At 42.0% G+C, this 24,340-nt stretch overlaps 1 protein-coding gene across 2 annotated transcripts; it reads left to right on the top strand.

Moving 5' to 3' along the window:
* The first annotated feature begins 546 nt into the window (after positions 1-546).
* Positions 547-17,027, top strand: LOC127610691 (zinc finger protein ZIC 5-like). Of its 2 annotated transcripts, none has more exons than XR_007964996.1 (2): positions 547-15,883; positions 16,020-16,153. XR_007964996.1 is itself a non-coding variant. In XM_052081132.1 (2 exons), the coding sequence occupies exons 1-2, from the start codon at positions 1,185-1,187 to the stop codon at positions 16,625-16,627; spliced, it is 1,131 nt and encodes a 376-aa protein (XP_051937092.1). In that variant the 5' UTR covers positions 850-1,184; the 3' UTR covers positions 16,628-17,027. The 2 variants fall into 2 exon arrangements, 1 of the variants encoding a protein (XP_051937092.1); XM_052081132.1 differs by having other exon boundaries at positions 850-1,707; positions 16,020-17,027.
* Positions 17,028-24,340: the final 7,313 nt, after the last annotated feature.

Raw genomic sequence — 24,340 nt, 5'->3', positions numbered from 1 at the left:
AGGGGCGGGTCTACTACTGACAGGTAACAGTTAGCTCAACGTATAAAGAGCGGCATCACAGTTAGTTTGTTGTTGTTAGTTTGTTGCGTTCGCGATCTGCAGTATAAATAGCGTGTAAAGCCCTTCTGCAACAGTGGTGTCTTTTATTCAGTTATTTTTGCACAGTTGTGACGTTTGTACGGTCTTTATATATATATATATATATATATATATATATATATATATATATATATATATATATATATATATATATATATATATATATATATATATATATATATATGAGAGAGAGAGAGAGAGAGAGAGAGAGAGAGAGAGAGACAGAGAGAGGGAGAGAGAGAGAGAAAGTCTCCTGGACAGTTCACTCTAACTTCTCTTGCTAGGCACTGGATAATGCATGACTGCGTAACTTCTGTATAAGGATCCTACTGGCATCCTCTCTTGGTACCTCGCTGTATATCACTTGAGCACGAAATAACATAATGTGCGAAAGCTCCGACAAGCAGCCCCCCATGTTGACCGAAAAATTGTGGTGCATGATTGTTAGGGGCCCCATTTTGGTCAGAGACAGCCCTGGGTACTCAATTTTCCTTCCAGATTACATTCATTGTTGGTTATGGAAGACTAATTTGTCCGTAGGTGTGAATGTGAGTATGAATGTTTTTTTGTCTATTTGTGCCCTGCGATTGGCTGGCCAGCAGTTCAGGGTGTACCCTGCCTCTCGCCTAAAGCCAGCTGGGATAGGCTGCTGTACTTCCGCAACTGACAGTTAGGATAAGGCTTACAGAGAATGGATGAATGGACAGAATGGTGCCCCAACCTCAGGTCGTATTGAATCCCATAGAGCCTATACTTTACATATTTTGAAATAATTATATATTGTGTAGATATATATTTTTTAAACTGGAATACATTGGATATATTTCGCAGCAGGGAGAGACACGACAAGGACGCCAAACAATAGTGTTGGATCGCGGCCTCCCGACTGCTATTCCTTCCCTTTCCATTCACCTTCATTTGCACAGTAAATAAAACTATGGAAGCTTGAGCTCGCGGGTACGAGTTAGTTTGGTTTTCCTCGTCACTGTGCTTTTAACACGGATACGGACTTTGGAGCAAAGGACGCCTTTCGGTGGGATTTATCAATTTGGGAGATTTGGCTGGACAGTCTTAACGACAGTAAAATGAGGCGGGTAGCTGTGGTTACCAGGCACAATGGCCTCGTAGCTCCGCTGGGTAACAACAACTCCGGAGCTTCAAGCATCATTTCGCTACCCCAAAGGAGAGCTGTTAATATTTCCACCTCTACCGACAGATGTACCAGTGAAGGAAAGGAATGTTTATTGAATACTAACAGGGGCCCCGCTGTCAAATCTGAGCTGGTTTGCAAGTGGACAGGCCGAATTTCCTCAAGACAGAGGTTTGAGCGGATGGCTTCGTTTGTCTGCAACCAAAGTTTTAGCTCCATGCACGACCTAGTAGACCACGTCACCGCCGAGCACGTAGCAACAGGGCTCGACACCCTCAGTCATGTCTGCATGTGGAACGAATGTGTACGAGAAGGGAAGGCTTTTAAAGCCAAATATAAACTTATCAACCATATCCGTGTGCACACCGGGGAGAAGCCCTTTTTGTGTGCATTTCCCAACTGCGGCAAGATGTTTGCACGATCCGAGAACCTCAAGATCCACACTCGCACGCACACTGGTAGGATGGACGATTCTGTTTTGATAACGTTGTAGTAATGCAATTAGTGTCCTACTGGCAGCCAGTGACTGTAAAGAAGTAATCATAAACATCCCCAATGTGTAGGATCTCCCCCATGTATAAAATGGCACAGTTCACTAATGTGTCACATCGGCCCTTTGCACTTACTATACGTTCCTACCAAAAAATAGGCATTCATTTATTGTGGCATATTCATTGTGTGTTTTTTCATATGAGGTGGATCTTGGTATTTCAGGGCAAGAAAGTCTTTAAAATATAATAATATATCATATTTTAATTTGTGAATGAATGAACCTTAGGAATGCTGCTAATAGTGAATTAATAAAATTGTAAATTCCCTCCCCAAAACTAATTTTCAATCTTTAAATGTTTCATTTAAAGCTACAGAAGTGTAACTTACCTCTGATCTGCACCGAACTATTCAAGTAGTGGTTTAGAATCTTTCAAAGCTCATTGTCCATTGGCCCTGTGGATTTATAATGCCATTAAATGATCTAGCAAAGGGATGGGAGTCAAACCTTCATAAAACAATTAGCAAAATATCTAACTTTACTACTGTGGCTTTTTGCATGCCGTAATTGTGCACATTATTTTATTATATTTCGTTTTACGAAGCTACTGGTTAGCAGGTTGGCCTCACATACGATCCAATCCAATCCAATGCACTATGGTAGTGCAGAGGTACAGGGTTCGATTCCGGCTCCTTAGTTTGCATGTTCTCTCCTTGCCTGCGTGGGTTTTCTCTGGGCACTCCGGTTTCCTCCCACATTCCAAATACAGGCATGGCAGGTTGATTGGGTACTCCAAATTGTCCCTAGGTCTGATTGTGAGTGCAAATGGTTGTTTGTCTATGTGTGCCCTGCGATTGGCTCGCAAACAGGTCAGACTGCCCAAAGACAGCAGGGATTGGCTCCAGCATACCCACGAACCTTGTGAGGATAAGCAGATTAGAAAATGGATGGATGGATGGATATTTAGATATTTAGTTTTAGAAACAACTGCCCAAGCCTAGGAAAACAGAAATGCTATGTAAGACGGCAAGTTCAATCTTGACCTATGAGAAGCACTGCCCTATCGGCAATTGCAGAGCACATTCATTCATTCATTCATTCATCTTCCTAACCGCTTGATCCTCACTAGGGTCGCGGGGGGTGCTGGAGCCTATCCCAGCTGTCTCCGGGCAGTAGGCGGGGGACACCCTGAACCGGTTGCCAGCCAATCGCAGTTGCAGAGCACAATGATAATAAAATACAAGACATGCAAGATGGCGGCCTCATGGATGGATGTAATGTTATTGAGTGTCGAAGAATCTTGCGAGAAACTTTGCTTTATGTGTTTTCCCTGCAAAGAAATCCACTGTAGTGAATTTCTGCTTCTGTGGCAAAAATTAACTAACCAACTAACCAATAGCAAAGACATACTTACAAGTAGTGTTGCCAGTACAGCTTCATTAGGGCCCCTCAACAACATCCCCTCTTTTTTTCTTGACCTTAAGTATAAATAATTGGAATTATGTGTGGATTGTTCAAACATGGACGGTGAGAGCGTTCCACCCTGCGGGACATATTCATGTCGAACATGTGGTCATTACGACCATCACTATTTTGATTAAATAAGAGCAAATATGCTTTAAAAAAACACAAACGTTAATCCCTTTCAGATCTTAAAATAAGATGCCAAACATTTCAAAAGGTTGGTGTATTTTTTTCAGTGACTAACAGAGTGGAATTATAACAAATGAAAGTGTGTTTCCACAATATTTTTATTTAACACATTGCAACTTCATTTTGATGCAAGTCTAATCTAGCGTGTTGTGCCTCTCTGGGCAGGGTTAGCCAGGGTGACTCAACCTCAGTGAAGGGTGGCTATGGGTGGCCACGTGTATGCATTGTTCATCATACCATTCACAGTAATAGTACCATGGTATAAAATTCACACATATCCAGAACAATGCCTATCTCACTCATAATAAAGCAGGAACAAATCTAAGTAAAAAGCAATATTCTGCTCAATTTAATTTATTAAATAATGCAATTTTCTTTGAAGTGGCTTTGCTTTTGTGTACTATTTCATAGGCATCTTCTATGCCTTGCATTGATTTTCTAGCAATCACCAAAGATTAGTTGTTACAGCTGGTCATTTTGCAAGCTACGATCAACAGCTCCTTCATTCCTATCATATCTAAAAAACTCAATGACACAAAATATTTTCTTTCTAAAAAAAATCAAACTGTTTTTCAGTTTGTTCCCAGTTTTACCATGACCATGTGTGTGTAGGATTGGTGTACGTCTTATTTTAGTTCTTGAAACCATGACTGTGGATGCTATGACAATAATTACTTCTTAGCCATGTTTTTTTTTTCCCTTACGATGGATTGGATGATTTTTGTTGAAACTGACTGTAATATTTGAATGTTAGAGTTTATTTATTTATTCTTTTAATATGCAGTTAATATAAAAAAGTGCAGTTAGTATAAAAATGTGGCAAAGTATTTTATGGGTCTACATCAATGTGAAAATGTCAGAAAAATCACAGATATTTAAATTTTCGTCTGCATTTGGCCAAGGTGCCGCCGCAGAGTAACAAGGGGTGGCTAGCACCACCGCTGGCCGCCATTTAGCTTTGCCACTGTCTCTGGGGGTTCTGCTGCACAGAGCTACTCTGTTACCAACGCACGTGTTCGTTTGGTATCAGAAAGTCGGCCGCACTTGGCATTAAGTCTCGTATGCCGTGTTTTGAATATGGTGGACATGCTGTGCCTCGCTGAGCATTTTGGATGGTGCGACTGTCACTCCCATCGGCGCATCTCACAATTTGGTTGCAAAAAGTAGACATTTTTGACTGGCTAAATTGAGGTGTATTTTACAGCGCAGGTGGTGTAACACAATTTGGGTGGATTTGATCAAGTTGCATGCAGACAAATTCTCTGCTCCTTGACATGCGTGGGGGAAGTCATCATATTTCATTCATAAATATGACACTGTTTCCGCAATGTCAAGAATGGTGTTGACAAGATGAACATCATAGCACAAATAAGGCTGGGAAAAGAAGGACTTCCATCCCACAAAGGTTCAAACACCCCGTTATGCGCAAGTGTCTAAAAGTGTAGAAAAATGCCAAAACAAAGATAACTCCACCCATGTGCACAGCTGACTACGCTTTACCCTGGACTGACGCTCAGCACGGAAATAGGGTTCCATTAGGCGGAGAAAAAAAAATAGTGTGTTTCCGGTAACGCAACCGACCGAGAATTTCTACGTCGAAAATGCCGGCCGTAAAGTTTTTTTTTTTTCAAACAACCCTCTACATTTTTGCGTCGAGCGTTTACATCGGTGCAAACTCTCGCGATATTCACGTTGAGCGCGTGCGTCGTTTGCCCTGTCGTCTGTCAACAACATTGAATCATGGTGGCGGCCGCGATCTTCGACGACAGTTTAAACCGCGTTTTCTGTGTAACAGTCATGCTTGCACCATAATCTTAAGAAAATAGCATCCATTGACATATCGAAAAAATTCAGCAAACTATTTGATGAACACCACGGGCCAAGTATAAACCACGTAAAAATAGCACAGTGTCAATGTGCCAACGGTGAAATCTATGACATTGATGTTATGGATATGTGTAGACATATTCGATGTCATGATGAAAGCAGCACGTTTAGAAAAGGAAAAAAAAACCTAGAATTTTAGTAGAAAACTCCAAGGTAGGTGGGTCTACAACGTGTAACTAGACTTAAAGTTATACTATTAAATAAAAAGAATGTTTTATGTTTTATGGTTATTTTGTTTGCATTTTTTATGAAAAAAAAAAGATTTAAAAAAAACTTTGTCCTACCTACCGACCCTATGCTTAAATTTCATGTTACCTGAAATACACTTTTTTGTTTGGCCTTAACATACAATAACATATTGATTCCAAAAAATGCATTCATTAGAGGAACACTACTTTTATGGAGCCTATTAGACCTGCAGTAATGCCTCGGTTTTTTTTGTGGTTCAGAAACCCCCCGCAAAAGGTGGATTTGTCCGCCCCCTAGCAATTTTCCAAAATGTATACGTGGGTACCAGCATTTTTACAGTATTTATACTTACATATTTGAGACAAAGATTACAACAGCCCATGTATTTAATCATAAAACATATATATAGTATTGTATATAGTAAATAACGTATTGGCCCGAATAGAAGACAGGTGGGTTTTTTTGCATTGAAATAAGACTGAAAAAGTGGGAGTCGTCTTATATTCGAGGTCTGGACATTATACCCATAACCATGCTAGATGGCGCCAGATATCATTGAAGCGAATTGAACTTCATTCCCCAGGCCAAAGTGAACCCCAGCCACGAAGAAGAAAAATAAAAATAGCGGTAGCACATAGAAGAAAAATAAAAAACAGCGACAAATAAAAAAGAAGACATAACAGAAAATGGAGAAACGTAGCGACAATCTGGAGAAAAGTGGGTCGAAGATCGGCCAGGTTAACCGGCAGCTTAGGAGAAGTTATGATGTAATTTACATTTCAAAAACCAGAAGCCATTCATTTACGAATGTGATTGCACTTTAGTTTACATATTTAAATGTTCAGATATTAAGATTTGAATGAGGCAAAATAACTGCTTTTTCTCTCAAATATATTGTTAGAATCCTTTGTTTCAGATGTGCTGTAATTATTTTCTGTAAAATTAATTTGCTGTTCAAAAAGTCTTTTTTCAAACTTGAGTCTTGAAATAGCGGGGGGGTTGTCTTATAATCAGGGCCGTCTTATATTCAGGCCAATACATTCAGGTAACATTAATTAACGTTGCCTACATAGAGAAGAGAAAAGCCTTGTCTTGGTGGCATAGAAGATGCCTCTCGCTTGACTCGTCGGTGACATTGTTCGGCAACGAACCAGATGACATTGTGGATTCCACAAACGCACATTCAGATAAATCATGATCCGACAAGATTTATTTACAGAAAAACGAAGGATGAACAAAGTGTAAACAGAAATCGCAGGCAACAACAAAAAAAATCTGGAAAATCCAATAAGAACAAAAAGCGAAGATAAAATGGAAATCCGAAAATACACAAAATGAAACACCAAAAGTCCAAATATGCAAAACTTAAACCAAAAGCTGTTAATGAACAAACCAAATTTTACAAAACAAAAACTATCGGAACAGTAGCGACTATGAATACGAACAAAATATCTGGAACAGGGGGGTACCCATTATGTTGATCGCGATCGACCTTTAGCTCGTGGACTGGTCCCAAGTCGATCGTGAGGGGTCTACAGGGGGAAAACCCCCCAAAACAAAAATTTGTGTCTGTGTGCGTGCGTTACTAAAATATATTCTTGTGTCAGTGCACAGTGCACCCTTAGCTTCCGATCACTCTCACTTTCACAAAAAGTATTTAGAAGATAATAATAATAAAAATAAAAAAGGCAAGTCACCTTTAACCTACGGTGGCGCGTGACCTGTCTCACTGGAAGTTGTGAGCGGTCAGCAGTCTGCAATTGCAGCTTGCGATCAGAGCTGTTGCAGTATATCTTTTATTGTTATTATTTTCATTCAGAGTTTGTTTCATGTACAATTCATCGAGGTCATTGGAAAAGAATGGGAATCTGGAGGGCAGACAGAAGCATTTTTAAATGGTCACGTGAGCTACTGGAGTTAACACGCTGCAAAAGTGCATCCCATGCCACTTCGTCAGGTCTCGACGAAGGTAGGCAATGATTTCCTTCTCACAAACTGTTGTGTCTACTTGTGTTTCGTTCATTTTAGAGCCAGTTATGGCTGTTGCTCATCATGGCATGCGTGTGTAAGTGCGTGCATATGCGGTCTATCGTGGGAGATTGGTTGATCAAAAAGTAGATCTTAGGTTAAAAAAGATTGGGCACCTCTGATCTAGAATATATATCTTGATTGAGCATGAACAGCAAGCCAGGTCAATAATCCGATAGTGACTAGGCAGCTTGACTGTCCTTAATAAATACATGGCAGGCTTAATTGCTAACAAGGCATAGGCACACTTGCTGAAGAGGCCATGGAATGGCCATTCCGGCTGGTGCTGAAAACAAACAGACCGAGCCAAAATATAACAGGAGGCTTTAGGTTCACTAACAGACTCTTCTGCTGTAGGCACCGACGGTGCAGTTGAGGTTTTTAAATTGGAGAAAAACATGGTGATGCATGGGCGCTATGATGTTCCTCTTCTCTTATTGGTGGAAATAAGTTTGGTTTTTTACGCTACATATCCATGCGCACCAAATCCAGTAGACACTCAAACAGCTTCTTCCCTCTAGCCATTAACTCCTTAAACAGTCACTGACATAGTCACTCTTCTTGCACCACAAAATGGTACTACAAAACTACTGGTTACTCTAAAATGGTTCAATGATTTTGTTGTTTACGATGATACTAGTGCAGCGTGTTATACCGGAGGCAAATTCCTTGTGTGTTCTACATACTTGGCCAATAAAGATGATTCTGATTCTGATTCTGATTAAATCAAACAATGATATTTTTTCTTCTGAAGAAAAAAACTTTCCGAGTTGACAGTTTTGAGCTGAGCTTCCTTGTGACGTGTCTAACAAACAGCTGACCGGGAAACTTTAAAAATAAGGCTTCGCCACCATCGTTGAAGCAACATGTCCCTGTTGATGGTGCCATCTCCGTAGAGGGACAAACATGCTCCCACACACCCATTGCATTGGCGGCAGGGTGTGTTGGGGGGGGGGGGGGGTGTATTAGGGCAGAGATTCTGGAAATTTCAAGGCCTAGATAGAATGGGATTAATGTCACAAGTTTCATGGTCACAGTCAATTCATGTCAAAAACAAGTCATCCGTGCGGTGTCCTCGGCTTCCTGAAGCAGACAATTCTTTGTGACTGGCCTGTTCAGATAGCTTGTCCTGGTCTTGATCTGAGCTGGGTGAACGAGTACTCTTTCATCCTGAACTGCTCTGACAATGATCCGTGAGTTGCAAGGTGCAGAGCCATCCACAACAAGCACAATATCTTCAGGAATTAATTTGTGCTAAATTTTGATTTGGCATTCCTGAAACTGTGCTAGGTACTCCTTTGTTCATCTTTTCCCAAAAAGGTTGGGCATGTACTTGTAGATGCTTAAATTTGCATATAGAATATATGTACGGGCGGCCCGGTAGTCCAGTGGTTAGCACGTCGGCTTCACAGTGCAGAGGTACCGGGTTCGATTGCAGCTCCGGCCTCCCTGTGTGGAGTTTGCATGTTCTCCCCGGGCCTGCGTGGGTTTTCTCCGGGTGCTCCGGTTTCCTCCCACATTCCAAAAACATGCGTGGCAGGCTGATTGAACACTCTAAATTGTCCCTAGGTGTGAGTGTGAGCGTGGATGGTTGTTCGTCTCTGTGTGCCCTGCGATTGGCTGGCAACCGATTCAGGGTGTCCCCCGCCTACTGCCCGAAGATAGCTGGGATAGGCTCCAGCACCCCCCGCGACCCTAGTGAGGATCAAGCGGCTCGGAAGATGAATGAATATATGTACTCCTCTCGAAAAACACCAGGAGAAAGAGATTTCTGACCTTTGAGGAAAAGGAGATGGTTGGGAGTCAAAGCCTCTGTCATTGGGGTCTGTCAATGCTTTTGTTATTGGTCTGTGTAGAGGAGGGGGAGCTGTCAATTTGCTTTCGACCCTCCTTGGACACAGGTTCTTTTATCTCTCTACAAGGTGGAAGAAGACCCAACACCACGTCGTCTTTTTTTCAGTTTATCACAACGCAACACGAATCGATTCAGGCTCCTGTGAGTCTCAGATTTCATCAGGAAGCGTAGATAAAATGCAGTCATGAAAATATATAGGGACAATATGATAATGAGAGGTGGGCAGTTACGCCCAATGCAAATCCTGGAAACAAAGGTATGTACATGGCGTCTGACTCGGTGTAGCTGGAAAAAGTTGGGAGTGTTGAGGTGAGACCAGACCACCACTACCCACTATTGTCTTCGGTCCGATCTTTGATGTGATGGCAGGAACACAGATAGTCGAGATAACAGTTACTCTTTTGATGTCAAACATGTTCCCTGGCGGGGGCCCTAAAGGTACTTGGGTCGAGGGGCACTGAAGGTGATTGTAATCACAGTGAGTAGTAAACAGCATTCTACATTCTTTGTTTTCGTGTTTGAACAAAACCAACAGAGAGGGGCTAAATAAAGTCACAGTATAGAAGAAATCCCTTAACAGTCTGCTATTGATAATAGCTTCAGTTTCGCACAGCACCGTGTGGAGACCGTTATCATCCAAAGTTTGTACTCTTACAATAGAGTTAAGAAGTTTCTTGATTGAATGAATCAATCTTTCATTGCCTCCTGCACGATTATCTCTTTCTGTAGTTCATCGTGCATCTGAGAGTGATTCCATTTTTTCAAATATTTTTTTAAAACTCTCGATCAGTGCCAACAAAGTTGATTCCGTTGTCTGAACAGAGTTCTTTGACTTGGTTACTCCGTGCTAAATAGTGACGTAGAGTGTTGATGAACGAATCTGTCTCCAATAACACAGCTACAAAACAATCAACTGACTGAGGTGAATGGTGGCTCGTCTGGAGATACTGTATCACGTTGAGTTGCTGGCCTGCTAGCTGACACTGCCTGAACCCGTTGGCGGACAACACATTTGGCCAAGATCTTTCATATTGCCACACTGTTTTTGTGACGTAGCTTTGCCAACATGTGGCTTCTTCCACCATCGGCCACTTGTTTGTGTACTTGCCTGAGAAGAAGGTCAGTGATACATAAATCTTTGGTCATGATGATGTTGTGAGTGGATCCCAAAAATGTTGACAATGATGACATTCTTTGACAAAATTTTTTTATTTACAAAAGGGCACAAGACTGGCAAATAAACTCACCGGTAAACAGAGCCAAGATAACCGTGAACAACATTTTCAAATTGCAACGATTTTCACGATTCGCTTGCCAGGCTGGTCCCCACGCCCTGCAAATAGCAGCGGTAAATATATTATCCCCCCCACCCCCAAAAAAAACTTTCCTTAACATTTCATGATAATGTATTGCGCCATTGCTTGGCACAATACATGTAATCTTTTTTTTTAATGAATGAAGTTATAAGGCCACTAATCCTTGTCATAAGTGCATTTAAGTTTCCTGTAATTGAATGTGTGTCATATTGAACACATTTTATTAGATTTATGTTGCACTGTTTTTTTTTCTTTTTTCCAAAATCCGTGACTTTAGGTTGTTTGTGAAAATAGTGACATTCAATGTCAATTTCTTTCACAACTTACATGGCTCAACCAACCATGGCTTGTAAAAATTAAGATTCACATTGCGTTGAATGACAGGCCCATAGAATGACCTTAATAAGTTTCATCATATATATATTTATGGATAAAAGTATTTTTGTAGAGATTTACAGGTATGTGTAGTAATTTGTTACTTGTCTACAACTATTGTAAATGTATGTTAAATCAACCGGCACACATTATATTTTAAGTAGTGCTGTCAGGAGATTTAAAAAATGGTGGAGATTAATTTATGATCTGTAATTAATCTATTTTTTAACTTCATCTAAAAATTGCTGAGAAAACCACTATTTTCATTTTTAATTCATTACATTATTGAGGCAAAAGAGTGACATCACAAAAAAGTGGAATTATAAAGTATTTTATTCTTTTTTAAACAGACTTGAATAAGTGCAGCCCTAGGCATTTACCTTCTGCTGTATTTGAAACATGACCCAAGTCACACCTGCAACCTTTAGTTTCGACCACCAGGGGGGATATCAATGTTTTTTTTTTTGTGGTAAATCTCCAAATAAATGTGAAATAAAAATAAAACAGATCAGGTCCACTTTTCTGAGCAATTCAAGTACCGTGTTTTCCGCACTATTGGGCACACCAAAAAAAAGCCCTTAAAAGCTCACCGAGCGCCTCAAAATCCGGTATGTCTTTTATGTGGTCATTACGGTAATACAGTACGTCGACTCCAAGATGGCTTCTTCCTGAAGACATGCTTCCAATGTTATAACTTGCTGTTGGTTCAGTGAACTGTGTCGCTGCTTTATTAAATAAGTATGTGTTGCAGCTCCGAAAAAAGGAGAGCTGTGGTGGTAATTTTTAAAAACAGTCTCAACAAATACAGGTACGTCTTTGTCTATCTCCGTGCTTCCTTCCGTTCGACTCAAGAGGCCTTCAAGACCGCAAACGAAAAACGTAAAGTAACGATTACTACAAAACTACAAAAATTTTAAATAATACATCAAAACTGAAAAGCAAGCGAGAATATTACAAAATAAGAAATTACAGAATTTATATTGTGATTTCATCATTTGTGAATACACAACAAAGGAATAAATAACTACGACTGACATCTTGTTGTGTTATTTTCACTTCAAGATGGCGCAGCGAGAGTGGCAGCAGCTCCTATTTATTTTGTTCTTCTACTTTTTCCTCTTATAACTTTCCTGCTGTGAAGTGGGCATTTCTCCATTGTGAGACTATTAAAGGTTTTCTTATTTTATCTTATCTGGTTGTACTCTTGGATCGACGATAAAGGAAATGTCAATGGGGTTTTCGGAGGCGGTCATGAACGCCTCTCGAGTTGACCTGAAGAAAAGAAGGAAGGAGACGGACACACATGAGTTTGTTGAAAAAAATGAGACCTCTGGTTGTGGTTTTATTATTTTTTCTAAACGCAGACTTTATGAATGGTTTTCACAGTCTCAGCAAGTACAGATACTGTGAGTCTTTGTTCGTGTACGTGCTTTCTTCTGTTCCACTCGAGAGGCGTTCAAGGCCCTGTCCGAAAAACGTAAATTAATTCTTACTTCAATGAAACCACAAAGAAAATCAAGCGAGGAAATCACAAAATAAATTCTGTCGGGAGGGGGGGCTACAGAATTTATTTTGTGATTTCCTTGCTTGATTTTCTGTTTTGATACATTTTCAATTTTTTTAGTTTCATTTAAGTATAGTAATATTTAATGTACATTTTTCAAAGGCGGTCCATGTTGAACGGACGCCTCTCGAGTTGAATGGAAGGAGCTTACCACCATCTAGTGGATGCATTGTAGATTGCGCCTTTTAGTGCGAGCCGTCTAACATGAAAAAAATTGACAAAATAACCATTCATTGAACGTGTGCCTCATAATCCAGTGCGGGTTTTTTTGTGCGGAAAATACGGTACTGAAGTTAGTTCAGATAATAAAAAATAAAGACAGACCCTTCAATCACAGTGCTGTAAGTTAGATGACTTTGTGCCTTGTCCACGGGGTGTTCTCCTCGAGTTTAGTTTGCTGAATAGCTCTGCTATGGCTCGCTCTATTGCTAACGCTATCGGTGCTAACGTTAGCTGTGGCTGCACTCGCGACTGGGTGCTTTGCATTGATGTGGTAGGCTAAACTTGCACTGCTACGGTGGTAAGAAAACTCCTTACAAATTAGGCACAACACTACCTTCATCAATCGTGCCGTCAGTGCTTTTTTGGAATGTAAATTTTCCATTTATTGGGTCGAAAACCCTCACATGCTCCTCCATGTTCACCTCTCCTCTCCTCAGCGCTGCTTAGCTTCCACTCCCAACTCCAATGGGGGCCAGTCATCTTGTGCTAAACAAGCCCAAACATAATGAAAGCCAATCAATGTCCGCGTAGGCTGTGACTGACCACTGTTTCCCCGCCCTCAACAACTCGAACTAGTGATGGGAATTCCGGCTCCTTTTAGAGAGCCGGCTCCTTTTGATCGGCTCCCTTGCTTGTCTTTTCTCTTCAAATTGTACTGGTGGGTGGATATTTCTGATGTGCTTGTGCAGGTTATTTGTGGAGCCTGATCTATGGGATATTTAAACCTCGCAGTCTACACGCTGCCTTTGAACTATCAATTAAATTGAAATGAGTCCATATTTCACTGCGTTTCCTATCCATTTTCTCACCTTTCCACTATACACCGTGTTGTTTTTTTTCACTGTTGTTTTTTTCACTAACTCGTCTCCTCGTCTGTCTTGTTCGCGTGCTGCTCAGTGTGCTGCTGTGTGTCGCTTCTCTAACCCCTCCCCCTTCTCTAAACTGCAGGGCGTGCGTGCGTGCGTGCGTAACCCTCCCCTTCCGGCTCCCCAACGAGGAGCCGGACCCAATGAGGTGGGAGCCGAGTCTCATCGTTCACTTCAAAGAGCCGGCTCGTTCGCGAACGACACATCACTAACTCGAACACAAGAAGCCAATACATAAAAAAGGATATTATGAAAAGGCAACCCACTTACAGAAACAATAAAGTTAGAGATTAAAGTTTCGATTAACGCAATTAAAAAAACATCACGCGCGAAATATGAAATATTTTTCGCACTTAACGCGGTAATTTGACACCTGTAATTTTAAGGTACACAATCAGCCAAATTAATGGGTCGGACAATTCATCATGGTCTCTTTCAGAATACATAATTAAATCAGTAGGCCTCAATCCTCCATTTTGCATGTTTTTTTTAATTCATGGTTGTGATGTGAAACGTTAAATATTCATTGAGTTTCTACTGCTCAAAGGCTGAAATAAGCAACAAATTGTTTGATGCCCTAATACTTTTATGCAGTACTGTTTATGGATAAAAATATCAGTTAATGTGTAAAAAATGAAGTCAAATATTTCATGTTTAGTTGTTGTAAATGAAAATGCTCAAAATATATATTTTTCATCAAAAGTATTCTAATTGGTTTCCTTATAGTATGTTCGTTACGAATACAAATAAAATGAAATTGCAGTTCTTGCAGTGGTTTGAGAACTGTGGAATTTTATGTAGGTATGGAATGGAAGTCAAAATTTTGTGTCGAGCTGGTCTACTGTTCCATGGCCTGGATGAAAACAATACTGTTCCAATTGAACCTGACATTCAACTTCTTGACTGACCCTCCTCTCTAAAACTCAGAAATAGACCTTACCAGAGGGCTGAGGAGTGTGATCATCCTATCATTGGAACAAAACCTCTGGTCCCACTTATTCACAAGGGGAACCATCACCCCTCTGTGCCAATCAAGAGGCATTGGCCCATACGTTCATGTCAACTTTCATGTCAACTTTATTCTCAAATGTGCTACTTGAGCAAAATACAGCACAGATTACATTTCTTTCCTCAGGAGAAAGAGAAGAACCGCTGCGGGTGCCCGCGCCGCCATGTTCATATGATGTTGTAGTGGCCCGTCACCCAGGACAGCCCCACAACATCACCTTTATGACCCCAGGCCCCTGGGCCCTTGCCAACAAGGAGATTTTAAACCAATTTGGTGACCTCAACCCAAGAGACAGGAGAGCCCACCTCAGAGGACTCTCCTCACCAGAAGGCGTGTCGGTTGAACTTGAGGAGGCCTTTAAAAGTATTCTCCCCACCAACTCACAACATCCCAGTTGAGGTCAGCAGCATCCCATCACCAATATAAACACACAGAGTTGATGGTGGACTGCTTCCCCCTATTGAAACTCCGGCTGAATGGACTAGAATTTCCTTGAAGCCATCCGGAAATACTTCTCCATAGCCTCACTGAACTCCTCCAACCTCTATTTTATGCCTCAGTGACCACTAAAGTTGCATTCCACTTGGCATGCTGATAAACATCAGCCGCATCAGGAGTTGGAAAGTCTAAAGTCTGTTCCTCCCAATCACGGCCTTCCAGGTCTCACTTTCACTGCCCATATAAGCATTGAAGTCCAAGAAATTTTAAAAGAATGGGTACTCACAGCTGATGTTTGATGCATGGGCACAAACAGCTGTCAGGACACACCCCAAGGCAGAATTCCAATGTCTCCTGGGGTGAATTCCAATGTACTGGCACTGGAAGAAATAAGTCAGTGGCACCAGAGGCCAACCTGAGTGTTGAGTACGACTATATCTAGTCACAATATCTTGACTTAGCATCTCAGGCTTCTCCACTGCCAGAAAAGTGACCATCCACATCCCTGTTGCTTAGGGTGGGCAGTCTTGGTCCCTGCCTGCGGCCACAAAGCAGCTTGATATGAAGCTGACCTTCTTGGCCCCTCCCACAGGTGGTAAGCCTATGTGTAGGGGGACCAATGTTACCACTTAGGGCTGTGCCCAGCTGGGCCTCATGTATGCAGGTCCGGCCACAAGGCGCTTGTCATTGAGGGTCCCTGTAATCCTATGAATAAGAATACCATGAGGCTGCAGAATAAAAAGTAGGTCTAAGTATTGTCTTAAAATGTATTCCATTTTTGACACACACTACCCCATATTCAGAACAAATGAAGTCTATGTCATCTGTCAGCTTTGGGTTCATTGAAGATCAGTATGATTGTTTTGTTTTTGTTGCAGGTGAGAAACCATTCCAGTGTGAGTTTTGTGAGCGGCGATTTGCCAACAGCAGTGACCGTAAGAAGCATTCACAAGTCCACAGTTCTTCAAAACCCTATGACTGTAAGGCTCTGGGCTGTACTAAGTCCTATACACATCCAAGTTCTTTACGCAAGCACATGAAAGTCCACATCAAATCATCACCTACCTCTGAGTCCTTTGACTTATATGACTCCATCCAAAAACACCAACGACCTCAGCCTCTTCTTGAACCACTTGACCTTAAAATTAACCACCTGTCGCCATCCTTCAGCAATAATAACACCAATTTTGACTTTGATAACACTACACCCAAGAAATTAAACCACAAATTACAGGGAGGTTCATCTCCATTGGCAATGCCTTTGGACCTATCTCTTTCGGGACTAAAGAGTGACCTTGCCATGCAACAGCAGCAGACTCACAGGACCCCAGGAAGGAGCCAGCTGTCAGTCAACCCAGCCATACCGGAGTTGCCTAACATTAAGGAGTGGTATGTCTGTACCAGAACTACAACACCAAACTTTCCTCTTCCTCACCCAGATAACATCAAATTGGAACCAAGTGACGATGAGGATTATGTCACGTAACATGGTGGACCCATGGGTTAAGAGGTTAAGAATGCACCAGTATTGTCAACCCCCGAACAGAGGATTTATGGAATTGTGCAGTTTTATGGAAGCTGTGGTACCTGACTTTTGCTTAAAAGTGTCACTAATGTTAATTCCTTAAGACACCACATCCTAGCCCCCCGCCTCCCCCCCTCCACACACACAAAAAGACGTTTTAACTACACTGCTATGCACATACAAATTGTATGATAGAAATGCTTTCAGTTGCCCCGAGGTTATGTTTTGTATTATTGTTTGGGTTTGATGATGTCAACACCTTTTTTCTGCATTATTGTGAATATTTTCATGAATCGTTGTGTCTCAGAATGTGTTATGGATGATTACAAATGCCTAGACTGTACAGTTTAGTCCAAAAGTGTTTGGAGCGTGGCTTTTTTATTCCATTTTATTACTTGTACAACACCACAATTGACTTGACTGAAAACAATACAACAACAACAAATTTTATTCAAGTGAAGAATTTCCGATTTAATTTAAGATGTTTAACACAATGAAATAAGGAATGGAAAATATTTTGATAATCATCAATTTTGAATTGGATTAAATTTAGAGAAGTGTAAAATTAAACTCCTCAGCAGTCAGTAGTCTTCATTTAGTAACCGAGTGTTCACAAATCACAAATGAAGAGATTCTTCAACATCTGCGTACTTGAATTTGCCCATATTCCGCAAACACATTTGGAACAGCCTGGGACCAGGCGGTGATCGAAATAATGAAGGATTGTTTTCTGGAAACACAAAAAACAAACACATCGTCTACCAAGATGCACACTACAATGCTCCTTATAGTAATTTCTACAAACACTAATAATAATTTTAACAAAAATATGAATCGAGAATTTGTTAATGAGTTAAATAATGTCCAAAATAACTACACTTCCCATCCATCACTTTCACCCTATTGCCATTCAAGTGCATGTCTCTTTACTGGATGAAGGAATCCGTTGCTGTCTCCGTGATGACCGTTGTCACTCAACAAGCAGAGTGTATGCTGATCCTGTTTGTAGAAGACAGCCAACTGCTTGCATTTCCTGGTTCATCCAAGGTTTGAACGTTTTAGTATTGATGAAGTATAATACTTGCACGCTGCAAAACATTTCCGCACATTTACTGTGGTCAAACAACCGTTCAGAAGATCCTACATTTGTCACCGCTGGTTTGCTGGTGACGTGACTCAGACCGGCATAGATGCCAAATAAATACAAATGCCTCTTTACTGTGCTATATTTATTCCCATTTATTTATTTCATCAACGTGTGCGGTGTTTATTAATTGATTCTCTCATATGGAAGTTTTGGGTACTGCATTCACTAATTTAAATGAATAATTAATTAAAAATCATTGACTTGGTATCGGGTTCTGTATTTCAATCCGTAAATATGTCAAAATAATCTGTATCCTAACCACAGTCATAAACGTGTAACAATCTACTAATGCGTGAGTGAAATCACAAATGCGAAAGGAGAATCCACAAACGGGTGTCATATAAGTGTAAGAATCTACAAATGTGTGAATGAACTCACAAATGTAGAAATGATTATCTACAAATACGTAACTATAGCCACATATGGGATGGCATAAATCTGCAAATGTGTACATTGATTTGTATGCCTAAATACATGGTTAAATTCATCCATGGATCTCGAAGTGTGTGATCAGTGAACACTGCCTTGATCGGCTATATTCTACATGTGATTTTTTGCTACCGTACCTTTATTTACGATTTAGGAAGGCGTGGACAAATGCTTGTCTGGAGACTTCAGACCACTAGAGGATGCTGCAACCACTAATATTTCCAATTTGACTACAATCTTATTGGCCATTGAAATAATCATTTTTTAAAAATCAGCATAATTGTTATTTTATATTGAATGAAGATAACAATAATTACAGAATAGAAGCACATATTTCACAAATTTACCTTATTTTGCAATTTAATTGCAATTTTATTCATATTTACCTATTATATATCAACATGTTATTTGAAATTGTTGTTTTTATTGATTTCATTTGTACATTAATTTTGAAGGCCAACTGGTTAGCACATATGCCTCACAGTGCATAGGTCAGGAATTTGACACTGCACTCCCAGCCTTGGTCCCGCTGTGGAGTTTGCAAGGCCGTAGCGACCTTGTCGAAGTGTCCTTGCGCAAGACACTGAACCCTAAGTTGCTTCTGATGTTGCCAACTTATCTATCAGAACTATTAAAGACACGGGAAAGAACAGTGTGTTTACACATGAATCTCTCTTAGATTACTAACTAAGAATACTAACCAACGGGGATGCGTGCCTTGTAACATGGCAACAGACCGTGGTGACATAGAGGTGGACAGTTTACATACACTGCACACAACCTGAGCAGCTACACAAAATCACAATTGGATTCATGACACGTGTGTGCTTTGCACTAGTGCGCATATATTGATGAAACAGAGTTCAACAAAAATGGCAGTGCATGCAGAGCTTTAAAAAAATAATGAAAGAGATGGACCAAAAATTTTCACAACATTCTCAAATGTTTATCCTTTTTCTAAAAATATTTGTATCATTGTCAATCTTTTTGAAATACAGAACCTAATACTGTATGTCAATGATTTTTAATTAATTCCAAGTTTAAATTGGAGAATGCTGTACACAAAACGTTGCTAAACGTGTTGTAGTACCCTCACCTGATTTGTGTGCGTGCAGCTTGGGGTCGGTTCCCACTCAGTGATGGTGTGGATGTGGGTGTTCATAGTTGTTCGTCTCTATATGTGCCTTGCGACTGGCTAGTGACCAGTTCAGGGTGTAGCCCCCCTTTCGTCCAAAGGCAGCTGAGATCTCTCACCCTGTTCAGGATAAACAGTGTTGAAAATGGATGGATGGATGGACACAAAACACACATAAACCAACCATTCATTCATTCATCTTCCGAACCGCTTGACTAGGGGGGTCGCGGGGGGTGCTGGAGCCTATCCCAGCTGTCTTCGGGCAGTAGGCGGGGGACACCCTGAATCGGTTGCCAGCCAATCACAGGGCACACAAAGACGAACAACCATCCACGCTCACACTCACACCTAGGGACAATTTAGAGTGTTCAATCAGCCTGCCACGCATGTTTTTGGAATGTGGGAGGAAACCGGAGCACCCGGAGAAAACCCACGCAGGCCCGGGGAGAACATGCAAACTCCCCCACAGGGAGGACGGAGCAGGAACCGAACCTCTGCACTGTAAAGCCGACGTGCTAACCACTGGACTACCGGGCCGCCCATAAACCAACCAGTGGTCGTCTCCCTAACCAGAGGTTGAGCGTTCAATCCCTTGTCAAAGTGTACTTGAGTAAGACACTGAACCCCGAGTTGCTCCTGATTCTGTGTCATCATTCGGTAAATGACGAAACAGTGTCAAGCGCTTTGAGTACTAAAGGTTGAGAAGCGCTATGTAAGTTACAGCCTATTTACCATGTTCATGTGGGTTTTGTCTTGGTACTCCGGTTTTCTCCCACATTCTAAAAGCATGCATGCTAGGTTGATTGACCACTCTAAATTCTTAATAGTTGATTATGTGTGCCCCACAATTGGCTGGCAACCAGTAAATGGTGTACCCTACCTGTTACCCTGAGACTGGGACAGGCTCCAGCGCGTGACATCCGTGAGGATAAGCGGTCCAGATAATGGATGATTGAATTTAATGGCCCATCGTGGTCTCAATGTGTAGCTACAGAGCCCCACACAAATCTCAGACAAGCATTTGCAACTCGCCGGATTTCTTCATGAGTCATGTACGGTAAGAGTGTGGCAAAAGTCACATGTCGAATACAGCCATTCAAGAGGCCCAGTGTTAAATGATCACACACAGATCTACGCATGAGATATGCATTGAGCCATGTGTTTACGCATACAAGTCAATGTACACATTTGGAAATTTGTGTCACACATGATACTCTAGTGGGCAGCACAGTGGTCGACTGGTTAGCCCATTACGTCGATCACGATCGACCAGTAGATCAGCAACTGGTCCCAAGTCAATCCGATTGGTGTAGAGCGGAAAAAAAACATTTGTGTCTCCTCTGTGCATGTTATTCATATATTTTTGTGTTAATGCACACTGCGCCCTAATCATTCAATCAGTCTCACTTTCCCAAAAAGTATTTAAAAAATAAAATAAAATCAAGGAGGATGTGTGACCGCGTCACTGGAAGTTGTTAGCGCTCAGCAGTCTGCAATTGCAGCTTGTGATCAGAGTTGTTGCGCTATATATTTTATCGTTATCATTCTTGTCATTCAGAGTTTATTTTGTACAATTCACCAAGGGGACGGGCAAGAATGGCAATCTGGAGGGCCGAGATAAGCATTTTAAAATGGTACGTGTGAGCTACGATCGTTAACAGGCTGCCTAACTGCGTCGCATGCCTCAGCGTCAGACTGTTGCTCATCACGGCATGTGTGTGGGCATGCGTGTGTGTGTGTATGCGCGCGTGCGTGGTAACGGGCCGGGCGCGGTAACGGCCCGGGTTGGTTGACCGAAAAGTAGATCTTCGATCAAAAAAGTTTGGGCACCCCTGGGTTAGCACATCGGCCTCACAGTGCACAGGTGCAGGGGCCGACCTTCTGTCTGAAGTTTGCATGTTCTCCCCATGCCTGCGTGAGTTTTCTCCGGGTACTCCGGTTTCCTCCCATTTTCCAAAAACATGCATGGCAGGTCTAATGGAACACTCTAAATTGTCCCTAGGTGTGAGTGTGAGCACAGATGGTTCTTTGTCTATATGTGCCCTGTGATTGGTTGGTAACCAGTTCAGGCTGTACCCCACCTGTTGCCCAAAGACAGTCCTCTCTCGTTTTTTTGCCATCTCTCACAACCTTAAACCTCCGCATAGTCATTTAAAAAATATGGGCATGGTATATGCGACTTAGTGCATCACGGGCATGCACAGTCATTTAGGATGAATTCTGATTCATCAATGTACGCCCAGTCGTGCAAAGAACGTGTGCTTTTATGCACGTGTGGTTAATCCGATGGTCATTTTGCATATATGCTCAATTGGTGTGCAGAGAACAAACATTCATTCACCACATATTAGCAAATGAGGGCCAACGAGATCCTGGAATTTGAAACCCGTGGACGTCACCTGGGAGTTTCCTTACCCAAGCTTCCACTACTTTGTGTGTTAATGGGTCTTTACATGCCGCAAGTTGCTTTCGCATTTTTTCTATAATCATGAATTGGATTCTGTAACATGGAAGGCTTTTTACATTCTTAGCATAAACTTCTTTTTCCTGTAACAGTTTGCAATTTGGTGTAAACCCTCTCTGTTTATTTACATTAACATAATAGTACATTACAGTTTTTGACAATGATATTGTTGCCTTTTGGGCAGTGTCCCAACACCCAGCCACTCATGAATAAAAATGTTTGCGTTTGCATCAGGAAGGGTGCCCGGCATAAAAACTATGCCAAATAAATTATGCAAGTTACTCAACTGTGGTGAGTCTCCTGATTGGAGAAGCCAAAAGTCACATCTAGCCATTGCTTCATATTATGTCTAATAGTTTTGCAAAAACAAAAATTGCTCTGTAATTCTAAATACTTCTAGCCTGAATTATTCGTGCCCCACAAGCAAAAAGAAGAGGAAGGAAAGTAAAGACAAATTCTTGAGAATTCTTGTTCCTGTGTTTTTATATTTTGTTCCTTGAAATTGGATTCAGATTTAACTAGATGTGCACTATAAACACATTACTTTTTGAACATCTTAAACAATTCTCCACAAAAAAACATGGCGCTGTGGAAATTGTAGAAACTCAAAGTAAGTGGCAATTTCTCAAGTTCGCACTCCCATACCTGTCAACTTTTCAGAATCAGAATCAGAATCAGAATCATCTATATTGGCCAAGTATGTAGAACACACAAGGAATTTGTCTCCGGTATAACACGCTGCATTAGTATCATCGTAAACAACAAAATCATTGAACCATTTTAGAGTAACCAGTAGTTTTGTAGTACCATTTTGTAGTACAAGAAGAGTGACTACGTCAGTGAGTGTTTAAGGAGTTAATGGCTAGAGGGAAGAAGCTGTTTAAGTGTCTACTGGATTTGGTGCGCATGGATCTGTAGCGTCTGCCTGAGGGGAGTAGCTGGAAAAGGTGGTGGGCAGGGTGCGGGGGATCCAGGAGGATTTTCCGTGCCCTTGTCTTGATTCTTGCAGTGTGCGAGTCCTCAAGAGTGGGTAGGGCGGTGCCAACGATTTTTTCCGCCGTCCTAACTGTCCGTTGAAGTCTGATTTTGTCCTTTTTTGTGGCGGCCCCAAACCAAACCGTGATGGAAGAACACAGGATTGATTCGATGACTGCCGTGTAGAACTGTCGTAGCACCTCCTGTGGCAGGCCATGCTTCCTCAGCAGCCTCAGGAAGTACATCCGCTGCCGGGCCCTTTTCAGGATGGAGATGGTGTTGACTCCCCACTTCATGTCCTGGGAGACTGTGATTCTCAGGAACTTGAAGGTCTCGACGGTTGACACAGGGCAGTTGGATAGTGTAAGGGGCAACTGTGGAGAAGACTGTTTCCTGAAGTCCACGATCATCTCTACAGTCTTGAGCGTGTTCAGCCCGAGGTTGTGTCGGCTGCACCAGAGCTCCAGCTGCTCCACTTGTTGGCGGTACGCAGACTCGTCGCCGTCTTTGATGAGACCGATGACCGTGGTGTCGTCTGCGAACTTTATGAGTTTGACAGCTGGATCTGTTGAGGTGTAATCGTTTGTGTAGAGAGAGAAGGGCAGTGGAGAGAGGACACATCCCTGTGGGGCTCCAGTGCTGGTGGTGCGTATTGATGATGTTGTTGCTCCCAGTCTCACCTGTTGTGTCCGTCCCGTCAGGAAGCTGAGGATCCACTGGCAGATTGTAGGGGACACACCGAGGTGGAGTAGTTTGGGGGGTGAGGAGTTCCGGGATGATGGTGTTGAACGCAGAGCTGAAATCCACAAACAGAATCCTTGCTTAGGTCCCTGTGCTGTCGAGGTGCTCGAGGATGTAGTGCAGACCTATGTTGTCTGCATCTTCCCCAGACCTGTTTGCCCGGTAGGCAAACTGGAGAGGGTCCAGCAGGGGTCCAGTGACGTTCTTTAGGTGGTTCAGCACAAGGCGTTCAAAGGACTTCATGACCACAGACATCAGGGCGACAGGCCTATAATCGTTCAGTTCCGATGATGCCGATTTCTTGGGAACTGGGATGATGGTAGAGTGTTTGAAGCAGGATGGGACCTCACACAGCTCCAGGGATCTGTTGAAGATTTGTGTGAAGACCGGAGCCAGCTGGTCAGCGCAGACTTTCAGGCAGGAGGGGGACACTTTGTCGGGCCCCGCAGCTTTCTTGATCTTTTGCTGCTTGAAGAGCCGTCTCACGTCCTGTTCGTGGATCTGTAGTGGAGAAAAAGAGGGTGGTGCGGGGGCGGGGGGGTAGGTAGAGTGGTTTCTTGTAGAGGTGGGTGTGTGTGGGAAATGGGGGTGTCCTTTTCAAATTGGCAGAAAAACATGTTTAGTTCATTAGCAAGACCCTTATTGTTCACTGTTTGGGGGGAAGGCATTCTATAGTTAGTGATTGCTTTCAGGCCATTCCATACAGATGCAGAGTCGTTAGCAGAGAACTGTTTTTTCAGCCTCTCTGCATAGCTTCTCTTAGCGATGTTAATTTCCTTTGTC

Source organism: Hippocampus zosterae, chromosome 11 (assembly GCF_025434085.1).
Source record: "Hippocampus zosterae strain Florida chromosome 11, ASM2543408v3, whole genome shotgun sequence".
In the NCBI taxonomy this organism is placed as follows: Eukaryota; Metazoa; Chordata; class Actinopteri; order Syngnathiformes; family Syngnathidae; genus Hippocampus; species Hippocampus zosterae.
This window is presented reverse-complemented; position numbering and strand designations above follow the sequence as displayed.